The following is a 16,678-nucleotide window of genomic DNA, read 5'->3' as shown; positions in this document are numbered from 1 at the left end:
AAGCAGGTTCCTCTCAAGCAGATGCTTATCCCCCTGCCGGGTCATGTGTGCACAGGGCATTGTACGTCTCACAATGGAGGCCTGACAGCAGTAGAAAAGTTGTAAAATCTACAAGACAGGACTTTTACATGAAGATATCAACAGCAGGAAGGGTGATCCAGGTTTGTTGTAGAAAGAGGACTTTTATACAAGGAAACTCTTTCTGGTGGACACCAGGAAGACTGGCATCCTCAGAGACAGTTGGTAGTTCCAACTAAATACCGGGCCAAGCTCTTGAGCTTAGCCCATGATCACCCTAGTGGCCATGCTGGGGTGAACAGGACCAAAGACCGTTTGGGGGGGTCATTCCACTGGGAGGGAATGGGCAAGGATGTTTCTACCTATGTCCAGTCTTGTGAGGTGTGCCAAAGAGTGGGAAAACCCCAAGACCAGGTCAAAGCCCCTCTCCAGCCACTCCCCATCATTGAAGTTCCATTTCAGCGAGTAGCTGTGGATATTCTGGGTCCTTTTCCGAAAAAGACACCCAGAGGAAAGCAGTACATACTGACTTTCATGGATTTTGCCACCCGATGGCCGGAAGCAGTAGCTCTAAGCAACACCAGGGCTAAAAGTGTGTGCCAGGCACTAGCAAACATTTTTGCCAGGGTAGGTTGGCCCTCCGACATCCTCACAGATGCAGAGACTAATTTCCTGGCAGGAACTATGAAAAACGTTTGGGAAGCTCATGGGGTAAATCACTTGGTTGCCACTCCTTACCACCATCAAACAAATGGCATGGTGGAGAAGTTTAATGGAACTTTGGGGGCCATGATACGTAAATTCGTAAATGAGCACTCCAGTGATTGGGACCTAGTGTTGCAGCAGTTGCTCTTTGCCTACAGAGCTGTACCACATCCCAGTTTAGGGTTTTCCCCATTTGAACTTGTATATGGCCGTGAGGTTAAGGGGCCATTGCAGTTGGTGAAGCAGCAATGGGAGGGATTTACACCTTCTCCAGGAACTAACATTCTGGACTTTGTAACCAACCTACAAAACACCCTCCGAACCTCTTTAGCCCTTGCTAGAGAAAACTTACAGGATGCTCAAAAAGAGCAAAAAGCCTGGTATGATAAACATGCCAGAGAGCGTTCCTTCAAAGTAGGAGACCAGGTCATGGTCTTAAGGGCACTCCAGGCCCATAAAATGGAAGCATCGTGGGAAGGGCCATTCACGGTCCAGGAGCGCCTGGGAGCTGTTAATTATCTCATAGCATTCCCTACCTCCAACCGAAAGCCTAAGGTGTACCATATTAATTCTCTAAAGCCCTTTTATTCCAGAGAATTAAAGGTTTGTCAGTTTACAGCCCACGGAAGAGACGACGCTGAGTGGCCCAAAGGTGTCTACTACGAAGGGAAATGTGGTGGTGGTGTGGAAGAGGTGAACCTCTCCATGACCCTTGGGCGTATGCAGCGACAGCAGATCCAGGAGCTGTGCACTAGCTACGCGCCAACGTTCTCAGCCACCCCAGGCCTGACTGAATGGGCATACCACTTCATTGACACAGGTAATGCTCACCCAATTAGGGTCCACCCTTACCGGGTGTCTCCTCAAACTAAAACTGCTATAGAACGGGAGATCCAGGATATGTTACAGATGGGTGTAATCCGCCCCTCTGAAAGTGCATGGGCATCTCCAGTGGTTCTAGTTGGAACCATGGAACCAAAGTTCCATTAAACTTCTCCACAGGAACCATGTCTAGTTGGCAGCCGGTATCAAGTGGAGTGCCCCAAGGGTCGGTCCTGGGGCCGGTTTTGTTCAATATCTTCATAAATGATCTGGAGGATGGTGTGGATTGCACTCTCAGCAAATTTGCGGATGATACTAAACTGGGAGGAGTGGTAGATATGCTGGAGGGGAGGGATAGGATACAGAAGGACCTAGACAAATTGGAGGACTGGGCCAAAAGAAATCTGATGAGGTTCAATAAGGATAAGTGCAGGGTCCTGCACTTAGGACGGAAGAACCCAATGCACAGCTACAGACTAGGGACCGAATGGCTAGGCAGCAGTTCTGCGGAAAAGGACCTAGGGGTGACAGTGGACGAGAAGCTGGATATGAGTCAGCAGTGTGCCCTTGTTGCCAAGAAGGCCAATGGCATTTTGGGATGTATAAGTAGGGGCATAGCGAGCAGATCGAGGGACGTGATCGTTCCCCTCTATTCGACATTGGTGAGGCCTCATCTGGAGTACTGTGTCCAGTTTTGGGCCCCACACTTCAAGAAGGATGTGGATAAATTGGAGAGAGTCCAGCGAAGGGCAACAAAAATGATTAGGGGTCTAGAACACATGACTTATGAGGAGAGGCTGAGGGAGCTGCGATTGTTTAGCCTGCAGAAGAGAAGAATGAGGGGGGATTTGATAGCTGCTTTCAACTACCTGAAAGGGGGTTCCAAAGAGGATGGCTCTAGACTGTTCTCAATGGTAGCAGATGACAGAACAAGGAGTAATGGTCTCAAGTTGCAGTGGGGGAGGTTTAGATTGGATATTAGGAAAAACTTTTTCACTAAGAGGGTGGTGAAACACTGGAATGCGTTACCTAGGGAGGTGGTGGAATCTCCTTCCTCAGAGGTTTTTAAGGTCAGGCTTGACAAAGCCCTGGCTGGGATGATTTAACTGGGAATTGGTCCTGCTTCGAGCAGGGGGTTGGACTAGATGACCTTCAGGGGTCCCTTCCAACCCTGATATTCTATGATTCTATGATTCTATAGTTCCCAAACCAGATGGGGAAATACGTTTTTGCGTGGACTACCGTAAGCTAAATGCTGTAACTCACCCAGACAACTATCCAATGCCACGCACAGATGAACTATTAGAGAAACTGGGACGGGCCCAGTTCATCTCTACCTTGGACTTAACCAAGGGGTACTGGCAGGTATCGCTAGATGAATCTGCCAAGGAAAGGTCAGCCTTCATCACACATCTCGGGCTGTATGAATTTAATGTACTCCCTTTCGGGCTGCGAAATGCACCCGCCACTTTCCAAAGACTTGTAGATGGTCTCCTAGCGGGATTAGGAGAATATGCAGTCGCCTACCTTGACGATGTGGCCATATTTTCGGATTCCTGGGCAGACCACCTGGAACATCTACACAAAGTCCTTGAGCGCATAAGGGAGGCAGGACTAACTGTTAAGGCTAAGAAGTGTCAAATAGCCCTAAACAGAGTGACTTACCTTGGACACCAGGTGGGTCAAGGAACTATCAGCCCCCTACAGGCCAAAGTGGATGCTATCCAAAAGTGGCCTGTCCCAAAGTCAAAGAAACAGGTTCAATCCTTCTTAGGCTTGGCCGGTTATTACAGACAATTTGTACCGCACTGCAGCCAAATCGCCGCCCCACTGACAGACCTAACCAAAAAGAAACAGCCAAATGCTGTTCAGTGGACCGACAAGTGTCAGAAGGCCTTTAACAAGCTTAAAGCGACACTCATGTCTGACCCTGTACTAAGGGCCCCAGACTTTGACAAACCGTTCCTAGTAACCACAGATGCGTCCAAGCGTGGTGTGGGAGCAGTTTTAATGCAGAAAGGACCTGATCAAGAATTCCATCCTGTAGTGTTTCTCAGCAAAAAACTATCTGAGAGGGAAAGCAACTGGTCAGTCACTGAAAAAGAATGTTACGCCATTGTCTACGCTCTGGAAAAGCTACGCCCATATGTTTGGGGACGGCATTTCCACCTGCAAACCGACCATGCTGCACTGAAGTGGCTTCACACCGTCAAGGAAACTAACAAAAAAACTTCTTCGGTGGAATTTAGCTCTCCAAGATTTTGATTTTGACATCCAACACATCTCAGGAGCTTCTAACAAAGTGGCTGATGCACTCTCCCGTGAAAGTTTCCCAGAATCAACTGGTTAAAATCGTCCTTGAGATGTGGAAAATATTGTTAGTCTTTATGTACTTGGTAGTATATTTAGAGAAGCATGTGTCTTATTAACTCTGTTTTTCCTAGAGCTCCAGGAAGAAATCCCAGCCAGTGTTTCACCCTAGCTGAGATTTGGGGGGCGTGTCATAAATATAAAGGGAAGGGTAAAGCCCTTTGAAATCCCTCCTGGCCAGGGGAAAGCTCCTCTCACCTGTAAAGGGTTAAGAAGCTAAAGGTAACCTTGCTGGCACCTGACCAAAATGACCAATGAGGAGACAAGATACTTTCAAAAGCTGGGAGGAGGGAGAGAAACAAAGGGTCTGTGTGTCTGTCTATAGTCTGTCTTTGTCGGGGATAGACCAGGAATGGAGTCTTAGAACTTTTAGTAAGTAATCTAGCTAGGTATGTGTTAGATTATGATTTCTTTAAATGGCTGAGAAAAGCATTGTGCTGAATAGAATAACTATTTCTGTCTGTGTATCTTTTTTGTAACTTAAGGTTTTGCCTAGAGGGGTTCTCTATGTTTTTGAATCTAATTACCCTGTAAGATATCTACCATCCTGATTTTACAGGGGGGATTTCTTTATTTCTATTTACTTCTATTTTTATTAAAAGTCTTCTTGTAAGAAAACTGAATGCTTTTCCATTGTTCTCAGATCCAAGGGTTTGGGTCTGTGGTCACCTATGCAAATTGGTGAGGCTTTTTATCCAACATTTCCCAGGAAAGGGGGGGTGCAAGTGTTGGGAGGATTGTTCATTGTTCTCAAGATCCATGGGTCTGGGTCTGTAGTCACCTAGGCAAATTGGTGAGGCTTTTTACCAAACCTTGTCCAGGAAGTGGGGTGCAAGGTTTTGGGAAGTATTTTGGGGGGAAAGACGCGTCCAAACAGCTCTTCCCCAGTAACCAGTATTAGTTTGGTGGTGGTAGCGGCCAGTCCAAGGACAACGGGTAGAATATTTTGTACCTTGGGGAAGTTTTGACCTAAAGCACAAAGGGGCTCTGAGGTTGGCTGGTTCCTTTCGGGCCTAGGTGCTGTTATACAAAACCAAAACATAATACAACCGTTGCATGTCTGTTGTACAATCATTTGCAGTGTTGCTGTAATCGTGCTGGTTCCAGGATATGAGGTAGACCAGGTGGGCGAGGTAATGTCTTTTATTGGACCAAATTCTGTGGGTGGGAGGTACAAGTGTTCGAGCTTCACGGAGCCGGGGAAGGAAACTAGAAGTGTGCACAAGAATTTGGAGGGATGAAGGAACCAGTGGCAGCAGAAGTAGCTTTGAAGGACCCAAAGTGGTTAAGAGAGAACACTGGGCCCAGAAACCCCACACCTCCAGGCCTGCCAAGCATGCTCCAACTGGAGGAGCGAGTTAGAAGGGAGTTCAAAAATGGAGGCAAAGGTGGTAGACAGGCTGCAGGAGAAAGGAACCCTTCTCCAGGAAGCCAGGCAGAAGGCCGAGAGTGGGAGGGGACCCCAGAGTGGGTAAGGCTCACAGGCAGGGCCTTCTCCAAACACCCTCCCCTTTGAGGATCTGCAGGGACCTGCTCATTTGGACTCTTTATTTGCTGAGTGAATGGTTCGACTATGGCAGCCATGCCCCATACTGAAGGGACCTATGGGTAGGAAGTAGCCCAGGGAAGTGAACTTGGACTTGCTGCAGGGGGGACCCTGCCGGTGTTGCTTCCCACAGGTCTCTGGGCTGGGACCCGGTGGAGGAGGAGGGCCCGAGTCTCCTTATCACACCTTCTTAAGAGACAAGGCCCGGATGCCGGTGGGAAGCTGGAGGTTGCCGGCTTACAATCAAGAACAGGCACCCCTATCAGAGAGAGGGGGAAGGGGCAGAAAACAGATGTGCTAACCACTAGGCATCCCAGCCCTGAGTCCCCATCACACGGCCACAAATTTTCTTTGCTATATCCAGCCCTCTCTCTAATCGGTAACAGTAATGTGATCTTTGGCAACAGCTTTCTCCTCCAGTTTTGGTTACAGACTAGACTGATGGAGACTAGTGATGCTAAACACACAGGCTCTGTGATAAGCCGCGAAGCTGACTTTCACTTGTCACCACTTTCACGTATCAGAATTGCTACATTTGCTTGTCACTTTATAGCCTCTTCTGACTGTTTCTCTTCTTTGGTTACTCCTATTGAAATAGTTCCACACTATATACCAATAGAAATTCAAAAAGGTGGGACACATGTGCAGGCAGACACTGAATCAAATGGACACAGAGTACAGATTCTGCTCTGTTACACTAGTATAAATCCAGAGAAACTCCATTAACTTGCAGGAAGTAACATCAGTGTAAATGAAAGCAAGTTTTGGCCCAGTTGTCACATCTTTTATAGTTCTTAATAAACCACAAACTAGTTATTCTAATCTGGTCTCGAATGGTAGCCAGCCCCAGATGCTTCCGAACGAGGTGTGTGCCCTCACTGATGGACCCATTTTAACAAGCTCACGGAGAGGACTTTCTCTAATAGTGCTAAAATGTACTGCAGCAACACTCATTTAAATCGCATCTCTGAGAACTCAGAGCAGGAGCAGGATTCTGCTGGTCTCACCTGGTGAAGAGGTAACAACCACCATCTTGGCCACCACACCAGGGACTGAACTAGAGACTGCTAGAGCAGAAAGCCGGAGTGTGTCTATAGCTTAAGCTAAAGAGCCAAGCTCTGTAGCTGGGGATGTAACAGATTCACATCCTTTGTGGACCAGGCAGAAATGGGGAATCAAAGTACACATTGATCATTGGGTTATATAGTTGCTGACTACCATCTCCAGGCCTGATTCTGCTCCCACTCACGCAGGGTTTACATGAGCATGTCTCCTTAGATGTCAATGGAGTTACTCCTGATTTACACCTAAGCAGAATCAGGCCCTCGGTCTTTGAAATTATACCTACTTTCACAACCATCAGAGATATACAAATAAGCTTATGGTCATACTTTGGAATCGAGCCATGACTATAGAAAAATGGGAAAATGTACAAATGTATATACAATGAGTAGTTCATCCTAGATCCATGCAGAACCCTTATCACATCTTCAACCGGCAGCTTCATTCATTCATTACCTGTTTTCAGTGCCCTTGCAGCATATATTATTAAAGCGTAAACTCACTTAATCTAATTTACAATCTTCAACATGTTTTGACACTTGCTAACCAACAGTTCTCCAGAAAACATCTACTTGAAGTTATTAATTATCTACTCTTGACTTTGAACAGAGCTAACACAATGTTTCTGCTGTTTGGCTTCCAGTTCACAAAACATTTCTTGCAAATTATCTAATCAACATCGATACAAAGCATGAAAGCAGGTGAAAAATTCGAAAAGTTTGCCCTGTGGGAAAGTTTGATATGGGAGATGTAGTCCAGTTGGGAGGCCGAAGCCTAGAGGACAACAGGGACATGAGACAAATGAACTATAATTTCCATGTGGCAACTCAGGAGACACCGATTGATATCTAACTGACCCAATGCAAAATGTTTCAATTTGATAAATCAAAATATTTTGATTCGGATTAACCCAATCGGAAATTAAATATTTTGTTTCAATGTTCCCAACAGAAAATCAAACAACTGGCAAAAGTCTTCTTTTTTTCTCTTTAAAAAAAAAATCAACTTTGAAGAAAAAAAGCATTTTCTTTTGCCAAAACATTCTGATGGAAAATTCCTGACTAGCTCTATAGAGCAGTGGTTCCCAGACTAGTTCCGCCGCTTGTGTAGGGAAAGCCCCTGCCGGGCCGGGCCGGTTTGTTTGCCTGCCACGTCCGCAGGTTCGGCCAATCGCGGCTCCCAGTGGCTGTGGTTTGCTGCTCCAGGCCCACGGGGGCTGCTGGAAGCCGTGGCCAGTATGTCCCTCGGACCACGCCACTTCCAGTAGCCCCCATTGGAGGCACAAGCGGAGGAAGTAGTTTGGGAACCACTGCTGTAGAGCATCTAGAGGGTTCTTATGAAATCTTCCACCCAAGATCTTTTTATAGGGCTTGACTGTGATCCTTTTATTCTCATTGAATAATATCCTACTCTACAAATAGTCGCATTGACTCCATTGGGACTTTTCACAAAGTAAGGTACCACTCATCCTGGCCCACAGCTATTTCTTTTAGACTTTAGATCAAGGGTAAATTTATAAATAGTTTCTAAAGGTTTAAAATTATTAGTAGTTATTTTAATAAATGGTTAATTGTAACAAGAGTTCAACAGATCAATATATGACTTATTATCATCTACAGCACCTTCTCCGGTTGTGTTTATAGCACACACTCATGTCTGTAACACACTTACATCTGTCAATCATTTATTATCCCTTCTAAACAATATATTAAGGATACTTTTATATCAACTGCGGCTATTATTTGTATTCTCTGAGGACAATAAATGCAACACTTTTGTGTGCATATTTATCAAACACCTAGATAATAGAGAAATCCCCTAAATGCTAGGGAAAGTCAGATCCTGATACAAATTCCACAGCTGTCCCCTATCACGTAAGGAGAGGAATCAAAATCCCTGATCCAAACACACTCCAACTGCAGGGCATTTTGGATGAATATCTGAATTTTGTTGCGTCTGCCCATTACTTCTAGATAGATCATAGCATCGGGTGGGTTTGTGCATTGCCACATTTTGTACATTATAGCATAATCCTGTGCAGTCTATACATCTGGAAGACATTGTACAAGTACCAGATCCACTAGGAGAGTAGATAGTTTCATACAGTACCTGTTTTATTGGAGAGTCTGAAAGACACCATCTTGTCAGGGATGTTGCACACACTCCTCACTGAAGCAATGCAGCTGTAATTAGCATAGTCCTGAGGCCGAAGATTCTTTAGTTTCAATATCTTTGTTTCCCCCTGCACACATTAGAAAGGTAAATTAGGATGAGATTAAGCCACAGGGACAGGCAGATTATCATAGCTTTCTGAGACAGACTGCTGGGACCACAAGAATATTGTATTGGGATGGCTAATTAGGAGCAGGTGACAAGTTGGAACTATCCAGAAAGAAGAGTTGATTTTAACCAACCCAGCTGCATACAAAAAGTGCTCTGCAAAAATGCTTACAGGCATGACCTAAAAGGTTAACTCCCCTACATACACTCAAAAAAATGAAAGAAAAATCTTGTTTTGGCAGCAGCTTTGAAGTCACAATTGCTGACTGGGTATCATTTCAGGTAATGCATCCTGAGATAAAACTTGGATAATGAAAAATCATAAGCTACTGTAAAAGGGTTCCTGTTGCTTTCCTTTGAAAACTGGCTTCCTAGAGATTTTATTTTTAGACAGCAGTTATGCAAATTATGGTGCAAAGATCTGAACAGAGTATTTAATAATGGAGCTCTTTTTGACAGGATCTAGAGAAAATTATAGCATCCAGGCAGGAAATTTTCACATAAAATACTATATGAATTGGGCATAACAGAGAACCTGCAAACAGAAACATTTGAGAAAACAACCCTTAATGAAAAAATATACAAAATCTTATATCATTGATAGAAAAGACACAGGTGTTTATGTTTCCCTGACAAAGCGATACCAGATGTCTTCAGGAAGGACTGTTTAAATGCAAATACTCAATTTTAGATCAAATACAAAATAAAGACATCATGTGGGGAAAAAAACAGAAATGTGAAGCATAGTTACAACATCATCATTTCTATGGTAAATCATTGTCAGTTAACAGTGCGCCACAGAAACAGAAATTAAATAAAATAAAGCTGTATTAAAACGTGAACACGCAATTAGTGCCAGCATAGAAACAAAAGTATTTTTTCAAGCTCAAGACTCCTCACATTCAACAAATATTTAATCAGAGTTTATATGAGAGAAAGAAAGACCTTTGAGCAATCGTGGATAGTTCTCTGAAACCTTCAGCTCAATGCACAGCAGCAGTCAAAAAAAGCTAATAAGGTGTTAGGAACTATTAGGAAAGGGATAGAAAATAAGACAGAAACTATCAGAATGCCCCTCCATAAATCCACGGTGTGCCCACACCTCCGTGTGTCCAGTTCTGGTTGCCCCATCTCAAAAAGAATATAGCGGAACTTGAAAAGGCTCACAGAAGGGCAACAAAGATGGGCAAGGGTAAGGAATGATTCCATACTCGGAGAGACCAAAAGTATTAGGGCTGTTTTGCTTAGGAAAAAAAAGATGATTAAGGGGGATATGACAGAGGTCTATAAAATTATGAATAGTGTGGAAAAAGTGAATAGAGAAGTGTTCAAACAATACAAAAGCCAGGGGTCACCCAAAAAAATCAATAGGCAGCATGTTTAATGCAAACAAGAGAAAGTGCTTTTTCACACAATGCACAAGTAACCTGTGGAACTCATTGCCATGGGATGCTGCGATGGCCAAAAGTATAACTGAATTCAGAAAAGAATGAGGTATGTTCATAGAGGATAGGTCCGTCAAGGCTTTTAGCCAAGATGACCAGGTCTGCAACCCCATGCTCAGAGCGACTCTAAACCTCTGACCGCCAGAAGCCGGGAGGGGAAGACAGGTGGGATCTCTCCAAAATAGCCCTATTTTGTACACTCTCCCTTTGGTACTGGCCACTGTCAGAGACAGTCCACTGGAATACATGGACCATTGATCTGACCAGTACTGCATCAGTTCTTAAACTAAAAGGATATAAAAGGACAAATCCTCTTTGACTTACTCAGGCAGAACTCCCTCTAAAGCAAACTGAAGCTCTGAATAAAGCAGGCATGAAGTGGCCTAAACGCTGAAAGAAACAAACTGAAGAACTCTTATTACAAGATTTCCTCTCAGTTGTTAATAATATTACTGTCTGGTGTATAGTTTTATTGAGACAAAATGGTTGCATAAATATCAAGTGCACAAGGTTAAATAGGAAGGATTTGGATGGCTATATGGGCTGCATTCAAAAATACTGCACATTATGAATAAGCAAAAAGAGATGAAAGTGAAATAAATGGAGCACGTGGCTCGTTCAGGAAAGAGGTAGCCTTAAATGCAACGTTAGGTCCCAGTCCTGAAAACATAACGCAGCATGCTTCACGACAAACATGCGAGTAGTGCCCGCGAAGTTAAATGTGAAAGTTAAGCAGATGTTGCATAAGTGTTCGCAGAACAAGGGTTTAAACTAGACTGTTCAAACGCACACAGTACTACAAAGGGAAATCTGAACCCCTTTTCAGAGAAGGATCGATACGGGTGGCCAGCAAACACGGATGGAGATGGAAATGAACAGAGTTACTAAATCTCTTTGATCAAAGTCCTGCGTGAGATGGGAATGCAGGATTTCATACCTTACAGCGTGCTCAGGCATATCTGGGGGATGCGAGGGCCAATTTAAAGCTCATTTAAGTTGACGTGAAGACAACTGTGGAAGTCAATGGCCTGTGGATCAGGCCCGCAGATACTATGAGTTTGTGAGTCTCGCAAGTTTAAGCCTCAGCTGTTCACTCCTTGATGTTGTGGACGGATCTCACAATTGTAATGTGGTTTATGTTACGTCAATGTCTATGATTTGTTAAAAGTAATTTTAGCTGATTTGTGTAATTAGTGTAATTATGTCTAATTATATAATTAGTGTAAATACAGCAAATGTAATCTTATCATTGAACTGTGCAATTACAATATCTAATGATGATGATGATGATGAAGAAGAAAATCCTTAGGGGAAAACTTGTGCGGCAAGTTTAAAGCTTTAAAAAATTCACTATCTGAACTGCTTTAGTACATGAGTACATGTGTGTGTGACTGGGTTCCCTCCCCCTCCCCCCAGAGAGTTACTAGAATAAGTAATCCTTGTTAACAACCAAATTGCAGAAATTCTGGTTTAAAAATCTAGAGCTAAATTTGAGCGGCAGGATTCCTAAAATGAAGATAAGGCAATAATGTGGTTTATGTTTTACCTTCTTTTATTTAATACTGAATAAAATGGAAATACAGATAGAATACGCTGCTTCCTTCACCCCTCCTCCCTTTGGCTACAATAGAAGAGAAAAGTTAAAATATTTCAATATTTGTTTTCCCTAAACTTCATTTGATTTGGACTGATGATCCAGCTTCAAAGCTATCAAGAAGAAAATGCCATCTCAACTTCAAATCCCCAAATGTTCTAAAGTCAAATCTCTTATCCCTCCTCACATCAGCTATCACTGTTTGCTACTGGACGTATCATCAGCAGGACCAGTTATGCAGGTATATGCAGTAAACATGTATGACTCAAACTTTTAATTACACTTCGTCCTCTTGTGTATCAAATCTCATATGCACACAGGTAGATGCGCTAATTCAACCTGAGCACCAATATATGCAGAAAGGCTGTGGATAAGCTTTTGATGATCAATATGACAATCTGATTTATTTACTAATTTAATACAAACAAAGGTTCTACCAAGAGTGTTCCTAATAACCTAGGGACCATACTTTTTTTTAAAAAGGAATCTAATTTAATGTGATGCTTTCTAGCCTAATAAGAACATATCGAACAAAAGAAATTACAGTAAACGTTGCCATGTTGATGCATTATTAGTCAAAGAATCCCATTTCAGAGGGAGAATTTGACTTTTAATTAACCATTCAAAACCCTCCAAATCCACACCTCTGTGTTCACTAGAAAACAGACCACAGAGTCCCTAACTGGGTCCATAGATGATAAATTAAGAATAATCTCATTGCGTTCAGAGGTCCAGGAATGGTACTCTCCCAGTCTATTTCTCATCTCTGTAAGGTTCCAGTCTGTATGTTTCTCTGTAATATTGCAAGCTAGGTTAGCAATACAGAGTGTAATACACAGCAGAAATGATGGTGCTCTCAAGTCAAAAGCTCAGAATTATTTAGGATTGTTCTGCTCTAACTCTGACTGAACGGGTAGCTGTTTGTTTCTTTCCTCAGTGTTTTTTTCAGATTTTCAAAACACTCTCTCTCTCTCACACACACACACACACACATACACGCGCACACACACTTGTTTTCAGTAGACTGGATCTCCTTCTCCCCCACTTTCAAACTGGGGTTGATTTACGGTCTTCAGAAATACAAATGTGTTCAAAAATGTGATCTGATAGGCAGCTTTGATGGCCAATATGCCTGAGTTGCCAGAGATTATTGGTAGCAACACTTCTGAGTAACAGCAGCTTTCTCCCCCTGTAACCTTCTATACAGAGACACTGTACATTAATTATTTGGGGAACAGGTAGGAAAAAACAGGATGATGGGGCAGATCTTTAATTTGTGCACTTCAATGCTTCAAAGGAGCTACTTCAGTTTGCACCTGCAGTGGATCTTACCACCCGTTATTATTGACTTAGATTCCTTTTTAGAGGGTAGCCCAACAATTTCAAAATAAAGCAAGGTTTCAGAGTAACAGCCGTGTTAGTCTGTATTCGCAAAAAGAAAAGGAGTACATCCGATGAAGTGAGCTATAGCTCACGAAAGCTTATGCTCAAATAAATTGATTAGTCTCTAAGGTGCCACAAGTCCTCCTTTTCTTTTTGAAAATAAGGAGAGAGTTTCCTCTCTGTTAAATGATGCTTACAAAAATAAAGGCACTCAGTAACTCCTAGGCACGCCATCATTACACAGCACACACAGACATGATACGCACAGCACATGCAATCTTGCCCTATAGCGTAAATTGCCCAAACAGTGTCAGCCTAAAGAAAAGTATTCCACTTCCGTTTGTGTGCTAACTCACCATGGCTGAAAGTTACCCAGTGCTGAGAATCAGCACCAGGCCTGGGCACCGTTTGAGTACCAGTCAAAATAGGCCTTAAATAGGCACCAGCCTTGTGATGGTTCTGGGCACAGCGGTGAAATTAGCCTAAAATGCAATTGTTTTCTCCTTGGCCATTTTAGGGTTGGACTCACAGTATTGCATGTGATTTCCACAACAGAGAAGCCAACAGCCCTACGGGACCTTGAGCAGGTTTGCAAGGGGATGGAAGCTGGATATTTATTTTAGAGCAGCTGACTCTTCGGGTATGTCTAAACAGATCCACAGCAGCGAGTGTCGGAGCCTGGGTCTATGGACTCTGGCTCATGATAAAAATAGCAATGTAGATGATCCCTCTCAGGCTGGAGCTTGGCCTCTGAAACCCAGCAACAGGGATTGGTCTCAGAGCCTGGGCTCCATCCCAAGTGGGAACATCTACTTGGGTACTGTTAACACCATAGGGTTAGCCAGAGTCTGTAGACCCAGGCTCAGACTCGTTACCAAGGGACGTGTATTTATTTATTCATTTGCAACGTAGCCATACCCTCAGTGACTGATGAGCAAACAAAACTAGTTCCTGTTGAGAAATGATAGCACTAAAGATCCTCTGTGCGGACTTAAATTGTATGGTGGGATTTTCTAACACCTCTACGTGACTCAAGAGTACAAACACTATTGATGTTCACTGCGACTTGTGCTCCTCAGTCACTTAGGCACTTTTGAAATTTCCATCCCCCGCCACCCGTGTAAAAAGTTGTTTGGAACTAGCACCCACAAAGTGGGGAAAAGACAAGAGATTAGGCTCCCAACTCCCACCAGAATTAGATAAGAGTCAGTTTCTAACTCCCTCAGGCTCCTGAAATGAACCATGTTGGTGAAAACCCCTACACCATGCCTGATAGCTATTTCTTCAGCTTCTGTGGGGGGAAAACAACAGATGTGAAGCCTGAAATGGAAAGAAGGAAACCGTTCTTTAAGGGGTCAATACACTGTGTACGTAAGGGGGGAAAATATTATGAGGAAAAGAAAAATACTGTACCTTGATTCCTACCTGGGTAAAGAAGGGTTCATAGATTTCAACTCCTTTATCCGACCCTTGCAGTAATACCTCTTGGCCACGTCTCCAGCTGTACCGTACAGGTGGGTTGGAGTTAGCAACACACCTGAGAAACACTGTTCTCTCATAGTAAAACTGTTCTTTTGCTTCCCCGATGCTCTGGTGAACTGTCACTATCGGGTCATCTAAATCTGGAAAGGCAAAAAAAAAGCACAAAAACACACAATTCAGATAACAAAATCAGCACTTACATAGAACCTAAGGTGTTTCCTACACAGAAGTAAGCAACCAAGTAAGACCGCACATCTTGAAAAACAACAGGTAAGTATGAGAATGTTTGCGATCTGTTCCGAGAACAGTTACTACTCCAAGTGTATACTCTTAGATTGTCAGTTCTTTGGATCGTCTTTCTGTTCTGTGTTGGTACAGCACCTGCCACAATGCGGTCCCTTCTCACCATTGAGGTTCCTAGCTGTTACCACAAGAGAAATAACTTCAAAACCACGCATGGTGTTAAGCGTGAATTAATGTTGCATTTAAACAATTTAATCTCGCTTTCTTTCTTAATCTCACTTAGTTAAAACACTGTTGATCAAACCCTGGAAATAATTAGTCAAGCTGTTTTAATTTGCATTGTAAGAGAAGTTTGATGTTATTTGGTGAGAATGTTTTATCTTTGCCTCTTATAGGATAATGTGAGTGTATTTGTGTTTCTTTAAAGTAATAAAATAGAACATTTTTAAGGCAGACATGTCTTTAGGTAGTTAGATATGTATTAAGATACAAACAAGAAGATCCATCCCAGGCTTTGGATACCCTTGACTCTCCCGTTGCCTGCTCTGTCCCCATATCTACTCTAGAGACACCATCAGAGGACCCAATCACATCAGACACACCATCAGGGGCTCATTCACCTGCACATCTACTAATGTGATCTATGCCATCATGTGCCAGAAATGCCCCTCTGCCATGTACATTGGCCAAACTGGACAGTCTCTAAGTAAAAGAATAAATGGACACAAATCAGACACCAGGAACGGTAACATACAAAAGCCAGTAGGAGAACACTTCCATCTCCCTGGACATTCTACAACAGATTTAAAAGTAGCCACCCTGCAACAAAAAAACTTTAAAAACAGACTTCAAAGAGAAACTGCAGAGCTACAATTCATTTGCAAACTTAACACCATTAATTTGGGTTTGAAGAGGGACTGGGAGCGGCTGGCTCACTACAAAAGCAATTTTCCCTCTCTTGGTATTGACACCTCCTCATCAATTATTGGGAGTGGACCACATCCACCCTGACTGAATTGGCCCTGTCAGCCCTGGTTCTCCACTTGTAAGGTAACTTCCTTCTCTTCCTGTGTCAGTAAATTTATGCCTGTATCTGTAACTTTCACTCCATGCATCTGAAGAAGTGGGTTTTTTTACCCACGAAAGCTTATGCCCAAATAAATCTCTTAGTCTTTAAGGTGGCACCAGACTCCTCGTTGTTTTTGTGGATACAGACTAACATGGCGACCCCTCTTGATATTTAAAATACAGACTTCCAGCTCCTGCAGTATCAATTTAAGCATCCCTGAAGCACACAACAGAGTTTCTTCCCATTCGCAAATACCTCACTGCCTCTCAACAGGAGAAAGGAAAGTTAGCCCTGTAAATCGACTAACTTGGCATAGTATTAAAGAAGTAAATAAAGGGTTAAATTAGCTCGGCTAAAGAAAATATATTTATGGGAAGAGTAGATCCTGTTAGCAGTTCTGGGAAGGCCTTGAAAGAATGTGGCTTAATTGGAAAAACTGGACCTGAAAGGTAACTGGTAACATAACATAGGAGGAAAAGTTCTTGGGGAAAAAGGCCCCAGTGATCATGGATGGTTCTAACTAGTTTGAGTAATGAAGAAAGATTGTGCATGTTGAATCAGCAGGACCGAAACCTGGTTTTAGCAAAGACAGTGACAATCAATATGCCATCAATTGTCTGTTGCACTGTATACAAAAACCAGGGGTATTTCTCAGCTCC

The 16,678-nt window shown here is 43.1% G+C and overlaps 1 protein-coding gene across 5 annotated transcripts in view; it reads right to left on the bottom strand.

The window, feature by feature from the left end:
* The window catches only part of MDGA2 (MAM domain containing glycosylphosphatidylinositol anchor 2), a 691,558-nt gene that overhangs the window by 311,957 nt on the left and 362,923 nt on the right, over window positions 1-16,678 (bottom strand). For 3 of the 5 annotated variants that reach the window (XR_012669127.1, XR_012669125.1, XM_048853669.2), the window contains exons 4-5: window positions 14,639-14,847; window positions 8,633-8,765 (exon numbers count right to left, since the gene is read on the bottom strand). Coding sequence is in view for 1 of the 5 variants with exons in the window: in XM_048853669.2 (XP_048709626.1) it covers window positions 8,633-8,765; window positions 14,639-14,847 (342 nt within the window). In the remaining 4 variants the exon portion in view is untranslated. The remainder of the gene's footprint in view (window positions 1-8,632; window positions 8,766-14,638; window positions 14,848-16,678) is intronic. The other 2 variants (XR_012669126.1, XR_012669128.1) reach the window with 1 other exon arrangement.

The sequence above is a fragment of the Caretta caretta genome, chromosome 6 (genome assembly GCF_965140235.1).
Source record: "Caretta caretta isolate rCarCar2 chromosome 6, rCarCar1.hap1, whole genome shotgun sequence".
Taxonomy (NCBI): Eukaryota; Metazoa; Chordata; order Testudines; family Cheloniidae; genus Caretta; species Caretta caretta.
The sequence above is the reverse complement of the archived record's forward strand: the minus strand, read 5'-3'. Positions and strand labels throughout refer to the sequence as shown.